Below are 18,236 nucleotides of genomic sequence, written 5' to 3' on the forward strand. Positions count from 1 at the left end.
TGCTCTATTGTCATGTGATGTTATGTCACTAATTATGTGCCCTATATGTTTATATATTTAGCATTAACCCTTTATACTACAGAAAAGTCTTTAAACTAAATAGTTGTGGGGAAGGGTTCACTTAAGGGGAGATTTGGGAAGTTAAAGAGAAAGGACAAAGGCAATAGTGTAGATTGGCGATGTGTGCAATGATAACCACAGTATGACAGGAGGACCAGAGCGCACAAACATAAGAGTGCACCAGCCGATAATGTCACAATAGGGAAAGATGGTAAAAAGACAGAATTAAAGGCTCTTTACCTGAAAGCATGCAGCATTAATTCTAAGATGGATTAACTGTTAGCACAAATAGAAATTACAGGGACTTGGGGCAGAAATTTCTGTGCCTGCTGGCATCGGGCATGTTTGGTGGCGTGAGTGAACAATATGGCAAGAAGGCCAAAAATCAGTTTCACAACATCATGAAACCAGTTTGCAATTGACCACTCAGCCCATCGATGGCGGGCCACATTTCCCGCCATCGGACGTCGGAATCTCATTGTAATATATCTGCATATTATTATAAGGCTAGCCCACCAGAATCATCCCTACCCCCTCTGGATTATCACCCACGTCAGCGTGATTGCACACCAACATGTTTCAAAACAGCATATTTAAGGCTTGCGCTTAACGGGCTGCACTTTGAGGGTAACTTGGAGGTGAATAACATTGTGCAGCGCCTGCCAGGGTCACCTGTTGGACTTCAAAGTTGAGGCAACTTGGAGAAGGGGACAAGAACTGCCCTGTGGTTGAGGTGCATTGGGGAGGTGGGAGGAAGGGCTGTCCTGTGGTTGAACATGGTGCACAAGCATGTGCAGAGCAGGGAGGAAGGGAAGCAGCCAGGCATTAAGGAAACCTTGTATAAAGTGACCATTCCTCTGCATCTGAGACAGTTCAGACGCAGCTACATTGACATGCTTGGAGTTGGGCCACTCAAGCAATGCAGAGGCATGAAAGTGCCACCAAGTGCTCTGGAGCTTTTCACCCCTTGTGCACAGTCTGCAAACTAATGAGCATTTTGGTAGACTGCAGAACAGGTGGAAGACTGGGCACGTTGTACAATCTCCTTGCTAAAGTTGGTTGTGGAGCAGTCACTACTGGAAGCACTCACAGTCCCTTGCAATGTCATCATCCTGGTTTGGACCAGTCTCCCCCATGGTTCAATCTAACTGGGCAGCCTTGCTGTGTGGATTAGGAGAATGCCTGTGCCTGAGCTGAGAGCGCAGCATGCAATCCAATGGGCAAAGCTGCTGCCAATCAATCAGGGGGAGTGGGACAGAGGTGGTTGGGGTTTCGGACAGCCATGAAGCGCAGTAATCTCTGGTCATCCAAGTGGTGGCCAGCACTCTCCGGGATGCATTAAGGAGCCTCAGACTTAACCAAGAGAGGTTCTTAGAACACCCATGCTAACCCACATCTCTCCCTTCCATCCTGCAGGAGGAGTACATCAGCAGCAGGAGCCTGGTGAACTAGCTGTATGCCTCATGGCATACAGAGAGCGGAGACAACGGAGAAGAGAGCGACTGAGGCGTCTGGCTGGGTAGAGGGAGGAGCAGCACCCTCAGGAAAAAGGGGCGGCTGGGGCTCCCACACACACTGCTGAAGAGCCACAGCAAGCCATCGCTGGTCAGCGCCTAGCTAGACACAGGGTCTACAGACGCCGCCTTTCCTTCCTGCAGATGACCAAAACACAGTGTCGCCAAATACTGTGCATGTCTAGGGAACAGGTCTGTCACATCTGCCAGCTACTGCAGGATTCAGTGCCACAGGGGCATGGAGGGCAAACACTGCCAGTGTCTGTGAAAGTGAGTGCAGCGCTCAATTTCTATGCCAGTGGTTCCTTTCAGGGCTCCACAGGTGACCTCTGTGGGATCTCATAAGCCTCCACCCACAGATGCATTCATGAGGTCATGGATGCCATCTTTACAAGGACACACAACTTTATGCATTTCACCCAGGACCAGGAGAGCCAGGATGCAAGCGATTGAATATACCCAGATCTCAGGTTTCCCACAGGTGCAGGGTGCCATCGACTGCTCTCACATGGCTCTCAGATCTCCATCAGAACAAGCAGTCAACTGCAAAGGAATTCCATTCACTGAATGTGCAGCTGGTGTGCTACCACCACAAGCACATCCTGCAGGCCCGGGCACAGTTTCCAGGGAGTGTTGACAACTCCTACATTCTCAATCTGTCACACATCTCTGATGTCTTCCAGGGTCCACAGAGGCTGCAGGGATGGCTCCTTGAAGACAAGGGCTACCCGCAAAGGCCGTGGCTGATGACACCCGTGGGGCGGCCTCAGGCTGCAGCAGAGCGACGCTATAATGAGGCTCATGCAGCAGCTCGCAACTTGGTGCGGCAGATCATTGGGATGCTGAAATTGAGGTTCCGGTGCCTGGACCGGTCTGGTGGAGCCCTGCAATACACTCCACAGTGGGTGTCACACATTGTTGTCATCTGCTGTGTCCTTTACAAACTGGCATGGCAATGGGGAGAGGATCTGGCTGAGGAGGAGATGGAGTAGCTGGAGGTCTCCTCCAATGAGAAGGAAGTCGAAAGTAATGAGGGTGAGGAGGTCCTCGAAGGTGATAATGATGGCAATGAGGCCTTCGCTCTGGCCATACGAAGCAGGCATGCTCGAGAAGCCCTCATAGCTGCTAGATTTTTGGAGGATGATGATGACATGCAGTGAGGAGATCCTTGATCCTCACATCTCATCTATGAAAGCTTGACTCCAGTCTGGCTTATGGCAGCACACGTACCCTCTGTGATAAGGCTCCTGGCATTGAGGCACAGTGGAGGCCTTAATAGTCACTCGGTTGCAGGAGGATGCTAATGACATGCAATGGGGAAACTCCATAGATCTTCTCATAGCCTCTGAGAATGTCTGACTCCTGTCTGGCCAAGGGCAGCTCACTTGTGCTCTGTGATTAGGGTCATGTCATAGAGACACAGCCATGAAACTTTAAAAGAACCTGATCCTTTGTCTGCCTTCAGCATCTGAGCTCTTCAGGAGCACAGCGATCTCACTACAGTTTCCCCTTCTCTTCAAGGAGTCAGCCAGGGGCCCTCGGGCACCCATAGGGAGGAGGATCATCAGGTGCACACCCTGGGGTTATCTACCCAGGTGACTCCGGGAGTATTCGGCTCATCTGAATCCCCTCTTCCTGTGACCTCAGCAGCTCCAGCTCCACAGGCTGAGGAGGGTGACGCTGCCATGCAGCAGGCTATTTTGGGCCTGGTGATGTACATTGAGACAGGATTAATTAATGACTTCATAGTAAAGGATCCTCCAGGTATGAGTGATCCTAATATGATAGAATTTCACATTGAGTTTGAGGGTAAATAATTTGGGGGGCTGAAGATAGTGACTTAAACTTAAATAAAGGCAATTATAAGGGTATTAAGACAGAGTTAGCTAAAATGGAATGGGAAAATAGATTGAAAGGTGGGGCAGTAGAGAAGCAGTGGCAGGAATTTAAGGAAATATTTCAGAACTCTCAACAAAGATACATTCCATTGAGAAAGAAAGACGCTATGGAAGGATGCACACCTGTGGATAATTAAGGAAGTTAAGGATGGTATCAAATTGAAAGAAAATATGTACAATACTGCAAAGGTGTGTGCTTGCACAGATAGGGAAAATTTTATAAACCAGCAAAGGATAACTAAAAAAATAATGAAGAGGGAGAAATTGGAGTATGAGGGAAAATTAGCAAGAAATATAAAAATTGACAGTAGAAGCTTCTACAAGTAAATAAAAAGGAAGAGAGTAGCTAACGTAAATGTTGATCTCTTAAAGGATGAGACTGGGTAATTGATCATGGGAAACAAGAAAATGGTGGACAGTTTGAACCAGTGGTTTGTATCCGTTTTCACATTAGAAAACACAGAAAGCATCCCAAGAATAATAGAAAATCAAGAGGCAAAAAGTGTGGAGGAATTTAAAACAATCATGATCATTAGGGAAAAATTACTGGAAAAACTAATGGGACTAAAGCTGACAAGTACCCCAGACCTGATGGCTTGCATTCTAGAGTCTTAAAAGAAGTACCTACAGAGATATTGGAAGCATTGGTTGTAATCTTCCAAAACTCCCTAGATTCTGGATAGGTCCCAGCATCTTGGAAAACAATAACTGTAACACCACTCTTCAAGTGGTAAACTTGAGGCAGGCAGTAAGTAGGAAACCATAAGCCAGTTAGTCTAACATCTGTCATTGGGAAAATTCTGGAATCCATTATTAAGGAGGTAGTAGCAGGACATTTAAAAAAAATCATAATATATTCAGGCAGAGTCAACATGGTTTTGTGAAAGGGGAATCATGCTTGAAAACCTTATTAGATTTATTTGCGGATGTAACAAGCAGGGTGGATAAAGAGGAATGAGTAGGTGTAGTCTATTTGGATTTCCAAAAGGCATTCAATAAAATGCCACATAAAAGGTTACAGTACAAGATAGGAGTTCATGTGTTGGGGGTAATACCTTAATATGGTTAGAGGACTGGCTAACTAACAGGAAACAGAGGGTCAGGATAAATGAGTCATTTTCAGGTTGGATGAAGGGAGATACAGTATTATAGCCAACTTTGCTGATGATATATAAAGATATATAAGGAAGCAAGTTATGAGAAGGATACAAAGATTCTGCAAAGGGATATAAATACGATAAGTGATTAGTCAAAAGTTTGGCAGATGGAGCATAATTTGGGAAAATATGAGGTTGTTCATTTTGACGGAAAAAATGGAAAAGAAAAATATTATTTAAATGGAGAGGCTGCAGAATGTTGCAGTATGGTGAGATTTGGGCGTCCATGCACATGAATCACAACAAAATTAGCATGCAGGTACAGCAAGTAATTAGCAATATTGGCCTTTATTGCAAGGGAGATAGAGTATAAAAAGCAGGGAAGTCTTGCCACAATATCTGTACAAAGCATTGATGAGATCACATTTAAGATGGAGACGAGGAGGAATTTCTTTACTCAGAGGGCCATTAGTGTTTGGAATTTTCTCCCCAGAGCGCATTGGAGGCTGGGCATTCAATATGTTCAAGGCTGCATTAGACAGACTTTTGAGTGATAGAGTTAAGCGTTATGGGGGATAGGCAGGAAAGTGGAGTTAAGGCCACAATCAGATCAGCCATTATCTTATTGAATGGCTGAACAGGCCCGATGGGCCAAATGCCTTATTCCTGCTCCTATTTCTTATGATATCATAAACTTTAAAAGCAAACTTAAAACTATGCTGTATTTTTGTTTGAAACCCACACTAATAATCCCTGGTGTAGCTGCAAGGCATTCAAAAGAGGGTCAACATTGGCAATATCTGTCAAATTATAGCTATGTACCTATATGGTTGGATTCAACATTTTCCTTTGTGATCCAGTTGGATTTCACAGAAGTGAATCCAGTTTAGTATTAGACCAGGACTAAGAGGATGTCGGCCAACAGCATAAACAGCCCATTAGTGGTACTGAAACTGCATGTCATACCTAAACATTACATAACATCACTAAAAGAGATGATCTGGTCATTATTTCATTGCAGTTTTTGGGACCTTGCTGTGCTCAAATTGGCTGCTACATTCCCTACATCAATAACAACACTTCAAAGATGCTTCATTAGTTTCAAAGGACTTGGGATGCCCTGAGGTTGTAAAAGTCACTATAAAAATGCAAGTTATTTTTCTAGGTTAAGGATTCTTGATGAAGGAATTGGAACTGACCTAGAGGTGCTCCTCTGAAGTGGGTGATATTGTTGCATAGAGCAGAGGAAAGCATCCAGTTGTCTAACCCATGCATGTTCAATGCTGACACAGATTACTGAATGGGAGGAATACATTGCACCCCAGTAATAGTTTCTATACTTGGATGAGTAAGTATACCCAGTAACTATTGCACATTGAGAACATTTCAAATATTTGCCAATCAGAAGTAAATGATAGTGCTATTGCTGATATGTGTTGAATAAGTAATCTAATGAAACTTGAGGTTGAAACTAGAATAGTATATGCTTGAAACTCATCCCAGCTAATTTATCTCTTTTTAGATTTGATGAATCTATATGAAATAGAGAGCCTTCATACAGTTCCTTAATTCTGTTTCATGAAAGCTAACCACAAATCCTTTTAGTGCCAGATGGAGCTGATTACATAAAATGAACGGCTGAATGATGACTCAGCGGGTTTCTTTCAGCAAGGGATGCAAGCTTTGCTCCTTTAGCCTCAGCAAGTCATTCATAAAATTGTGCCACTGTTTCACTGGAGTAAAGATATAATCACTTACTTGTAAAAACAATCTCAATTGATTCTTACACATGGAAATTACTTGCTGGAACTTATGCTTAGGCTGTCATTTTCTGATAACTATTTCTGCTTTAATGAGAATGGTGCCTCATTATTTAAAGTTCTATGGAGCCAATTTTAGCTGTCGAGTGCACTTCCCATGTTCTTTGAAACAACAACATATATTCAGTGAAAGATCCAAAGATGTCACGTGAGTTTAAGTGAGTTAAGTGACTCAAATATTGTCCATTCACTTGTGGGTTCAATTCTAGTTTAGACTGATGGAACGCAAAAGCTCCTCTCCACTGTCTCTATGAATACTGTGTGGATGATTCAAGACTGCTGTCCAAAATGGGCGAGTGTCAGGTGGCCTGACCATTTTCATGACATCAGCGAATTCCAAGTACCAGGCAAATACCCCTTGCAGTTCTGGGGTGGATAGAAACTCATGTCTCCAACAGTGTACCACAAGTTTTGAACACCAGCTCTTTCAGAGACTGCTCTGTCCATTTCTATCAGAAAACTGCGATCAAAGTCCAACAGCCATTGGAGGACTCTGAATTATAGATTTAAGCAACATCGCACGTGAAGCAGGCAGATGTGATGGTCAACCATTTGCAGCTCACCTGAAAAGTGTATCAGGCAAACCTTGGGTAACAATGGGTGAGCCAAAATGGCATTAACCATCAACCCGCACTCATTATCACTTGCCTACTGCCGGTTTTTCAAGCAGGAAATGGGCAGTGGAATTGAAAATTGTCCGTATGAGGTGAGTTAGAACAGTTTCAACACTGTTCTTAACAGGCACGATACTATAGCATTCTGATGTGTTCTGTCACTCAGGGGCACCACAAGATGATGGTGTGGGTAAAGCAAGATTATCAACTTTGTAGAATCATCTTTAAATGATAGAGTCCATAAGAACATGCCATCCCGATTCTATGGAAACAACATCCTCAAGCAACACCCTATAATTGTCATCCCTAAAATGACCATAGATCTCAGTTCAACACCAAAGTGAGGCTCCTGCACTCATGTCAGACCAGGTTTATTAAATTAACTGGCTGTAATTAGAGCTTATGCTGAACAAGCTCCAGCTGGTATTTTCAGGCCTTGAGCAGCCTAACCGGTGTTTCTTAAAGGACCACTAAAGGCCGCTGAAGAAAAGGACCCAAAACTTGCAGGAGTGTAGTATTTTGTGGAGTCAGAAGGAGCTAGCTTGCTTCCCCAGTTTCACCCAACAACTTTAGGCCATAATCATCCCACACTCACTGTCCCCCACCCCCATCATTCCCCTGAATGAAATTGGTACAGCCACGTCAATGAGTGGCTTTCAGTTGCCTGATTGGTGCCTACAGCTTGCCTAAATTATGATGAAGAAGCCAACGAGTAATTTTGTTTTGCCTTTGGACTTTAGGTTGTGGTGCGCCATCTCTGTGCACTCCCAAAATTGAACCCAGTTTCCGATGCAAACAAATTTAGGGTTTAATTATTCTGGTGTATCCGGGCAGAATTCCCAACCTTCACCATCCATAAATTTAAGCATATCCAAAATGGTGCTGCCTGTAGTCTACCTCACACCAAGTACTACTCGCCAATCATCCTTGTCATTGCTGACCCATCTTGGTTCATGGACCCACCCACCCCTCCCCCCACTGCCCCCTGCTGATGCCTCCTCAAATTCAAAATACTCATTCTTTTTAAAAAATTCTTCCATGCCATAATCGCTCTGATCTCTATAACACCAATCTGCCCTAATCTCCTCCCCACACTGCCCCATCGCAACCCCTAACTCCCATGTCCTCTGGCTCTGACCTTCCCTGCAAGATTCTAGGCTCATTGCAGGACCTTGACATGATTTTCATGTACTAATGGTGGGCTGTATGTTTTGTATTGGGCTCACTGGTCCCTGACATGGAGCACACTAGCCTGCAGTCCTTAAAGAGACTGTTGCCCACCATTTCAAAGACAGTCAACCTAAATGCTCTTTTACTCTTGTGGGGCCAGGAAGAGCTTCTCTTCGAAGCAGAAACATACTCCAACATGCTGTCATTCCATAGGTACTCATGCCCAAGGTCTCTTCGCCCTCCCCTAGTCCATGTTGTCAGCCAGCTCAGCATAGGAGTTGGACAATTCCCCATCCTCCCTGTTCAGCACTCATGGCTTGCTAGCTGCATGTTAATAAGACCTGGCCAGCAAACAACTTAGGCCTCTCCTTACTGTTGTCAGGTAGACAAAATGATTACTACTGCGGGCCTTTTCTACCTGATGGTTCATTTAGACACACCCTTAGACAGTGGGGTTACTTTAAATGCATAGCTAGCTGAAAGCAATTTTAACCTATTTATCTAAAGACATCGGCCAGGATTTTCCGGTCTCGCCCGCTGTGGGACCAGAAATTCCTGCCCAAAGTCAGCAGACCTTTGGCTACTCCGTCAAATTTTCCATCCTGCTCATGATGATTCCTGACACAGGTGGGACAGGAAAATCCCAGCCATTGTTTCTCCTACTTTACAACAGAGACAACACTTCTAATGTATTTCATTGGCTTAAGGTGCTTTGAGATATGCGGCGATCGTGAAAAGCTCCATATAAACGCAAGTCTTTCTTTTATTTTTCTTTTCATAAGAAACATAATTGAGCAATCCCACTGAGGAAGTCCATGATTAAGGTGGGCCAGGTCAAGACTCCAGCATAACTTACAGCTACACAATGTGGCTAATCAAATATTGAATAAACTTAATATTATCCAATGTGGTATGTGAGGTTATGTAATGGCACAGTGGAAACTAACAGGAAACCTTGCATACAACCTGACATCTCAGGCAGTTTATTCTTGAGCTTGCTGATATTTTTCCGGGTGAACCCAATTCTCGTTGTGTGCAAAAACTTCAATGTTGATGCAAAAAGAGGCAGCAGTTCATCTTCAGCTGCAAATTTCTAGGGGTCAACCTCAATCGGCTCGAAAGAAAGATGAAAGTGGAAAGGGTAACAGCCATTAGCATCAGGAGGAGTCAGCAACCACTTTCTGGTTTGCCCCCCATTAGGAAACTGAGGGCTGCAGTTTGTTACAAGCCTGCAGCAGCTTAAAGGGGAGGATCTTTTCATGACCAAATCAGGAAAGCTAGAGTGTGGATGTGCAGCAAAATGCCTGGGAGAACAAAGAATTTCAACTGGGTTGCAAGGTATCCAAATAGATTAGTGGAGATGTCGATGGAGCAATTTCATCAGAGAAAGGAGATCCCCTTCTCCTTGGATGGTCAGAGAATGCCAATTTGGTGAACTGGTATGGCAAGAGGTGGCACAACATGTGAATGCAAGCAGCAATCTCTCCAGTGCCTGGCTTCAGTCAAGAAAGGGATTTTATGATCTCAGTAAGAGTACCAAGGCAAGAGTCCCCTTCAGGTCTCTCAATCTTTTTGCATAGCCGTTGAGAAGCTGACCTTTGCCTTCTCAGCACCTTGTGATAGAAGGGGAGACTTCACTGAACCTCCTTTTTGCTGCACTCATAACCTCAAAAGCTGCTTGTGCCCTCACATCTACTTCTTCTTCTTGACCACACTGGCGGATTCTTTCTGTTATCACGTAAATATGACAAACTGGATCATTCATAGGAAAGATTGAAAACCCCTTGCACAAGGTACATTTTTACCACTTTCCACTCTTCTTGCAGGAGAAAGGAGACAAGATCACAGGAGAAGGACCCGTCACTCTACAAACCACTCATCCTGCCGAACAGGTTGTCATTGAAATTATGAGAAGACAAACAAAACTGAGCATCCAAAATGGAGGCCTATCGCAGAAGGATTTGTCAACATCTTCCCTACCACTTCTCTTTTAACTTAACACTTTCAGTCATGCACTCTCTAATCTCCTGACAGCCTGGAGGAGAGTGGTGCCAGTGATCTGACGAATGCTTGCATCAAATCAATATTCTAACCCTTGATCCTCCCCACTTTCTCTCTCCTTCGCTGAATCTCATCCAGCAGAGTTTGTTGGTCAGCCTCTTCATCATCATGTTCTCAAGGCAACCAAGAATGGTCAACAAATGCTGTCCTTGCCAGTGGCACTCATATCCAATGAAAATAATTATCTAAAAATCTATGAATCCTTCTTTCCTGTCTTCAATGCCCTCACCTGTTATTTGACAATCTCTTACATAAAAGCCACTGGAAGACATTCTTTAAGTGTGGCATAAGACATCACACAAGCTATCTAGTAGCACCATCTGATAGTAAATTGACTCATTGAAGCACCAGCGCACCTCCCTTTTATTTCTAATCCATTCGTGGGACGGGGGCTTCACTGGATGGGCCAACATTTATTGCCTATCCCAATTGCCCCTGAGGAGGTGGTGGTGAGCTGCCTTCTTGAACTGCTGCAGTCCATGTGGTGTAGGTACACCCACAGTGCTGTTAGGAAGGGAGTTCCAGAATTTTGACCCAATGACAGTGAAGGAACGGTGATATATTTCCCACCCTATATAGCTGCTGCTGGCCCAGCCTGCTCCCACAAGCTTCAGCTAACTGTGGCTTTTTCAAGGCTGCACTCTTATTTCTAAGCACCTGTTTTACAGGATAACGGACAGCCACCAATGGGCATTAAAGTGAACTGACCAGGAAAATCATGGCTGGAGAGTCCCAGTGGATGCACAAGCAACGGAATTGAGAATGTAGAATTTCAGCACCTACATTTTAGAACATTGGGTCAAATATTTCTTCACACTATGTAGGATTTAGCATTCAACTATCTTACAGGAAAAGAGGCATTATTTGTCAGAAGGGATAATATGGCTTATTTTGTTTTGGACAAGCTTAAGATTATGGAGAAAGGGAGGCAGGCAATGAGAGCATTGGATAAATCCAGTCCAGGAATGGTAAACGTTTGGATAAGATGTTTACAAATTCAATTATGATATAGGTACAATTATTTATTCACTTCTTGTGATAAAGAATTTGATAACTAACTCCGATTTTTAAATTGCTGCAAGACATGGGAGGAAAACCCAATTTTATTACTGTAAGTGCTTAGAAAAGAAAGTGGAGAGGTTTTTTTTTTACCAGGCAGCACTTTCGCTATGATATAGGGAATAATCTCTTTTGGGAGTTCCCTACATTACCTCAAGAAAAAGGCTAAAAAAAAGAACTGACCATGGCAGGATTGCTTGCCCCTAGAAAGTCTATATACACTTCTTTACTGTTTTTACGCATAGCCTTGCGCATGAAGGGGGACACTGTAGGGGTTTCCACCGGGAAAGCCAACGATTGAACCTGGACAATAAATAGGCGGCAGTGATTCCCAAATGGCAACAAAGGTCTCAGCACTCGACCCCAAGACAGCTCCACATAGACAATCCGGTTAACAGAGCCTGCGAGCCTCAGCATGCCTTCGCCGCACTGTTAGTACAAACTCTGGCTCTTTGGGCTCTGCTGATTGCCCTTGTCTCCGGGGAGAATCGCTACTGACGGCCCTTCTTGTTTTTCTCTTCCAGATCTCTGCCAGTCTGTCCTGCTGCTGTCGCTGTGGGTAACAGCCTCCTGGATGTCTCCAGTTGCCATCTCCCCGCTCCCCGAATCCTCGGGGGACTCTGAGGACTTTTATGTAACGACGGAAACACCTGCCGCTGCTGCTAGAGATTTGAATCTTGAACCCTTGGCTCTATTTATCCAGAATATTGCCACGGAACAGCGCAAACGACAGGTGAGTCAGAATAAAATTTACAAATGAAATGAACTTCAGTAATAAGGTGCAAGTGACTGTGGAAGGAAAATGATAGGCTTCCTTTTTAATTTTACTTTGTCATTTAATGTGGGCATATTTATTTTATTACCTCAATTAGTGGATAAGAATGACTCCGTCCAGTTAAAACCCACCAATAAATAAGTTGGATGCCAGGAAGACTGGACATTTGGACTAGACGGCCTTCCTCATTAGCACTCATGATTGGGTGTCTGAGAGAAAATGCTTTGTTGGAGCTGCCATGTTTATTCCGTTCCCAGGGACCTGCAATGCCCAGAGCTCATCTCCAGTGACCCACAGGGCAACCAAGAATTTTGGCAATAACAATGGTGGAACTCTGGTTCTCAGCATAAAAGGTTGCCACCTTTCCCAGCTCTTAAGCTAAAAAAACAGAAATCCTTAGCTCAGGGTAGCGAGTTATTTTGGGGTGAATGGGGAAATTTGACGTGCGGTGTTGATGCTTAATTCTGGTACTCTGGTTAGTTAGTCAGATTCGGACCTTGAGGGATCTGTTCAAAGTCCTGTCCTTTGAGGAGCATGTTACAGAAATGGCAACGGAGAGGCCTTTTTTATAATTAGATGAATAAATTGCGGTTTTTGTTTTAGTTGTGCAACTATTTTTCCATGTGTGATGGGGCTACGGATTCACTGACTATGTACAACATGGAACTGCCACGGATTCGAAAGAAGGATAAATGTTTTGAGACGAATTTCCAGAAGGTGAGGCGTTTAACTAAAAGTTATTTTTTGCTCCCTGTAGCAGAGCGACTTGTCCCCACATGCTGCTGAATTGATACATTAGACCCTCACTTTCAGTGAAAAGGTAGATTTACACAACCAGTGCAACACTAGCAAAAATAATAGCATTTATTCATTTTGTTCTCGTCACTTCTCTAACGATTGCTCTTGTTCTAAACTATGTTAAAGAAAATCTGTTAAAAAAAAGTGAAGAAAGGCAGGAACCCTGAATTCTTATAGGGGTTGACCTGATCTTCTGGCCTAACTTAAACAAAGGTCCTCAAAAAGCTCAAAGGAGCACGTTAATAGTCGGTTTTTGCATCAATCTTACAATGTGAGCTTTTTGGCGTTTTTTTAAAGCCAATTACAAACAATTTATACAAAATTGTAGGGGAAGCAACAAATAATCAACGAACACGATCCTTAGGTGCTATTTCTAAGCTATCAGTGCTTTATAATAATGATTTAGTCAAAAAAATCTAGTTTAACTTCTTGTTCACTCCAATGAAAATATTCATCTCCATTTCTTATGGCATTTGTTAATTGGGGTGTTAAAGGCTCTGGCCGACAGTTTCCACATGATTTCTGCGAAGTTATCAACTTAACTGGGATAAAATGGAATAAAATAGCATCAAAGGTTGCAGAATTTTAAGCGTGAGCTGTGCCCTATGCTGGAGTATCCATGACGTTCTACACTGGTTCAAAAACCACTTGTGTGAAGCAGTCGCTGGTCGCAATCCTGCACCACCTCCCCTGCCCCCCCAAATTGCAGCTTTTGAACAGAGATATAAGGTGATCTTCAGCTTCAGCTGAAGGAATTTTCCCCTTGGCTTTTATTTGGCCTCATCCAGCACTTTGAAGGCCCATCACTGCTGCTCCAGTCGCAAATTAATGATACTCCATTATGCTGTTCGATTGCGACTGATTTGGGTGATTATATATTCGGGTTTATGCCAATAAATTTGAGCAGGAACCTCAGCCTTAACATCAGTTCGCCCAAACCTACGCAGTGGCCAACAAAACTGGACGCATCCTGCTGATCACACCGCTAGCGGAATCTCCGTGCCAATTTGTAACAGGTCAGAAATAATTACAGTTTAAAACTGAATAAATTCTTCTAATAGGTAAACAATACAACGGAGTTATTGAATGAATAGTAATGCTTGGTTTTACAGCAGGCTGAAAAGCACGGGAACATTCAAGACTAATGCAACTTTTAGATTAAATTAATAGAAGGGTTACTCTTCACAATCGCAAATAAAAAATACATCTTATTTCTGCACAAAAAAGAAACAAATCAGTTAAATAACTTAAAAGGTGACATCCTTGGCTCCAGGGTAACATCTTGCCTGGGAGTTAGGTTCAGGTTTCACTTCAGAGACTTGAGCACATAACCTAGGGTGACACTTCAGTGTAGTACTGAGAGAAGGCTGCACTGATTGGAGATTTTTTATCTGTGGCCTTATCTGCCCTATTAGGGGTATGTGATAGATCCCATGGCACCTTTTAAGGAAGAGTGTATGGAAGTCCGCCCAGTCTCCTGACTAATATTTATCCCCAAACCAGCTTTAGTCAAATAACTTGCTTGGTTGTTTATCTCTGCTCTGTGTGAGATGTTGCTGTGTGCAAATTAACTGCTGCATTTCCTATAACAGTGACTACACTTCAAAAGAGAGGGGTTTGTGCTTGCTGAAGTTATAAAAGATCCTTTCTAAACACAAGATTTTATTTTGAGGATTTAATACATTTTCATAGTCTTATACAAAATACTGAAATTCTGTTGCCAATTTATGTTTCTTGCAGAAAAAATGTTTGTCCAACATTGTCAAGGGATTTCAGGAGTACAAGAAGTACCTGTTATTTGTGAGACAATGGATTGAGAGTGATAAACTGCAAGTGGATGCAATGCTGAGTAGCTCAAAGATTTTGGTTGATCTACTCCCACTGGAGGTAACAATTGTCTGGGCAATAAATACTAACACAGGCATAGTTTAAAGCCAGGAGAGAAAAAGTGAACATAAACTTTAGACTTGCATAGAATAACCTAGATTATACAGCACAGAAACAGATCATTCAGCCCAATTGGTCTATCCTGTTGTTTATATTTCACACAGACCATCCACTTCTGTTCTTCCAACCCTATTAATATGATCTTCATTTCTTTTCTCCCTCATATGTTTATCCTGATTCCCCTTAAATGCATCACTTTAACTATTTTACACAAAGTGTAGATCAGACTGTCCAAGGAGCCAATGGAGACAGAAAGCATTAGCAAATCCAAGAGAGAGTGGGATAGTTTTTGATTAAACCATTTAAGAGAAAGTTACAGTACATATTTCTTAATGTTCAGACCAGCCACTGGTCTTTCCCATCCTGTATGTTTCCAGGTTTCTATGTAACTATAAACTAGTCATAGCAGTAGTAAGATGATCAGTGAAGTAATGTAATGTATTTCTTTAGATAAATTTCTCTGAGGAGGTTACTTATTTGATCAATATTATTAGATAAATTTCAAACTCCTTCAAGGTGCATATGTCTGTGATACAATATTTTGGATGCTCAAACAATTTTTGGAAATGTTTGGCTGTGTATGGTTCAAATGAAAAAAAGCGATATATATATATATTCTGCATGTACCCCATGGGTTATACATTTTAATTGTTATTATCAAAACCATAGCATTTTTCTACTTTTCATTTATGTTCTTTAGATTTAGATTGCTAATTTACAAGTTCAGCCCAGCTATTGGAGCTCTATAAATCTTCAGTGGAATGAGGATAGAATTTCTGTGGGTTTCTCTCAATTCCCATCAGTAGAAACCCCAGAGAATCAGTGTAAGCAGACAGTCATTTTCACCATTTTTCTGGGGTTGCCACCAAACTTCTGTCAAAAAGAGATCACCAGAAGAAATTCTACTTCCAACCTTTTAATATAACATTGCTTCAGAATAGCAAATAAATGCATTCTAAATCACGTTCCTTTTTTTTCTTCTCTCTTAAATAGAGCAAGATTCGTGAACGCATTATTCAACAAGAAAAAAGCAGTGAACAAGCTTTCAATCCAGACCAGTCTTCTGAAAATAACTGGGATAAGCAAGTGGCAATTCATGTGATTCTTAGAAACTTTGTTCTCTTTATGGAGAGTACTATTCGAACCATTCGATTCATGAATTGAATCCCTACAGCTGTTTAATTTGATAAGTACTAATAATACTATTCCAGTTCATGTCTCCTGGATGAGATCTGTTTTATGGTAGATACAATATTGTTCTATATTCAGAACCAGCAGTATCAGTTTAGTTCAGTTCTATGAGACTGAATATAGTAATCCACATTTGGCTATTTATAATATTTTTATTTAATATTTATTTATTTACAACAATTAATTTAATGTTGGTGAGCCAGAGTCCTGTTTTGTAACTGCACCTGGCCCAAATCTTCCAAATCACACATGTTTGTACTGCTGCTGAAGCAATTGAAATTGTAATTGAATTGAAAATAAACAAACTTTAATTAATTATTATATGGTATTCCAATTTTGTTTCAACTACATTACCATTCTTCATGTGCTGCTTGTCAAAATATATATGAAACATCTGTGAAAACAGCAGTATAGTCCAGCAATTTAGCAACTGGTTAAAATAGGTGTGATGAATCTATAATGATTTTGTCACCTAATTAGCTGCTGTGCAAAACTCCAAAACCTAACTGTCTGCAATCAGTCAGAAGAGCTCAGAAAAATTACTTAAAATAGAAGAACAGTTACTCAACACCAAGCTTCCCATTCCATATACAAGTTCCAACCTAAAAAACCTGCTGCTCATCCTAACTACTTTGTCATTTTTAAAATTCATTCTTTCGATATGGCCATCACAAGCAAGGCCAGCATTTATTGCCCACCCCTAACTGCCCTTGAAAAAGTTGTGTTGAATCGCCTTCCTGAATTTCTGAAGTCTATGTGGCGTAACTACATCCACAGTGCTGTAACGGAGGGTGTTCCAGCATTTTTGACATAGTGATAATGAACGAGCATTGATATATTTCCAAGTCAGGATAATGTGCAACTTGGAAGGGAACTTGCAGGTGGTGGTGTTCCTGTGTGTCTGCTGCCCTTTCTTCTAGATGGTGGAGGTTGAGGTTTGGAAGGTGCTTTCAAAGAAGCCTTGGCAAGTTGCTGCACTGCATTTTGTAGAAGGTACAAACTATTGTCATTGTATGCCAGTGGTGGATGAGGTGCCGATCACGTGAGCTGCTTGGTGTCGAACTTCCTGAGTGTTGTTGGTGCTGCACTCATCCAAGCAAGTGGAGAATATTCCATCACACTCCACACTTATGCCTTGTAGATAGTGGACAGGGTTTGGGGAATGAGGTGAGTTACTCACCACAGAATTCCTAGCCTGTGGTCTGCTGTTGTATCCATAAGGCTGGTCCAGTTCAGTTTCTAGTCAGTGCTAACCCACAGGATGTTAATGGTAAGGGATTCAGCAATAGTAATGTTGATAAATGTTAAGGGGAGATGGTTAGATTTTCTCTTGTTGGAGATCGTCATTGCCTGGCACTTATGAGGCACAAATGTTGTTTGCCACTTATCAGCCCAAGCCTGAAAGTTTTCCAGCTCTTTATTGCTGCATGTGGGCATGCTTCATTCAAGTTTCCATATGAGGATTTGTGGCTTGGCACAAGGGTGAACTGTGCTTCCATGTGTGTTTTGCTCTTTCAACCTCGATCATTTTACAGAAATACAAGGTCTTTGACGCAACATACCTGCTAAACTAGAAAAGTAGCATAATCTGAAATAGCTTTAAAAGGATTTGACAACTTGAGAATGTGCTGACACATGAAAGCAAGTAATTAATGATTTTGTACTAAGTACAAACAACATTCTGTCACTTAGAATATAACAACACAGAGAGAGGTTGTTTGGCCCATTGAGTCTGTACAACTCTTTTAGAGAGAATCCAGTTAGTGCAGCTCTTCCCCATGTTCCCGCAATTTTTTGCTCCTTCAAGTATTTATCCAATTTCCACTTGAAGGCTGCTATTGAATCTCTGTCCACCACCATATTTGATCATGCCTCCAAATCCTAGCCATCTTTGCATAAAATAGATTATCCCGTTCCCTCTGATTCTTTTTTCCAATCACTTTAAACTGTGCCATCTGGTTTCACCCATTGCAAACAGTTTCTCTTTATCCACTCCATCTACACTCCTCATGATCATAAACACTTCCATCAAATCTCATCTCCATTCCAAGGAAAACAGCCCCCTAGTCTCCCCAGTCTTCCCACCTAACTTTAGTCCTGCATCCCTTGAACTATTCCAGCAAAACTTTTCTATACTCCCTACAAAGCCTTCCTAAAGTGTGGTACCCAGGGTACTTTAGCTGGACTGAACTAATTATTTTGATATAGTTTTAGGAATAACTTTCTGGCTTT

The 18,236-nt window shown here is 42.3% G+C and overlaps 1 protein-coding gene across 1 annotated transcript; it reads left to right on the top strand.

The window, feature by feature from the left end:
* Positions 1-3,259: 3,259 nt before the first annotated feature.
* LOC121276043 (interleukin-6-like) lies at positions 3,260-15,977 on the top strand. Its single transcript, XM_041183989.1, has 5 exons — positions 3,260-3,383; positions 11,818-12,026; positions 12,672-12,785; positions 14,607-14,753; positions 15,807-15,977. The coding sequence occupies exons 1-5, from the start codon at positions 3,260-3,262 to the stop codon at positions 15,975-15,977; spliced, it is 765 nt and encodes a 254-aa protein (XP_041039923.1).
* Positions 15,978-18,236: the final 2,259 nt, after the last annotated feature.

Source organism: Carcharodon carcharias, chromosome 3 (assembly GCF_017639515.1).
Source record: "Carcharodon carcharias isolate sCarCar2 chromosome 3, sCarCar2.pri, whole genome shotgun sequence".
NCBI lineage: Eukaryota > Metazoa > Chordata > Chondrichthyes > Lamniformes > Lamnidae > Carcharodon > Carcharodon carcharias.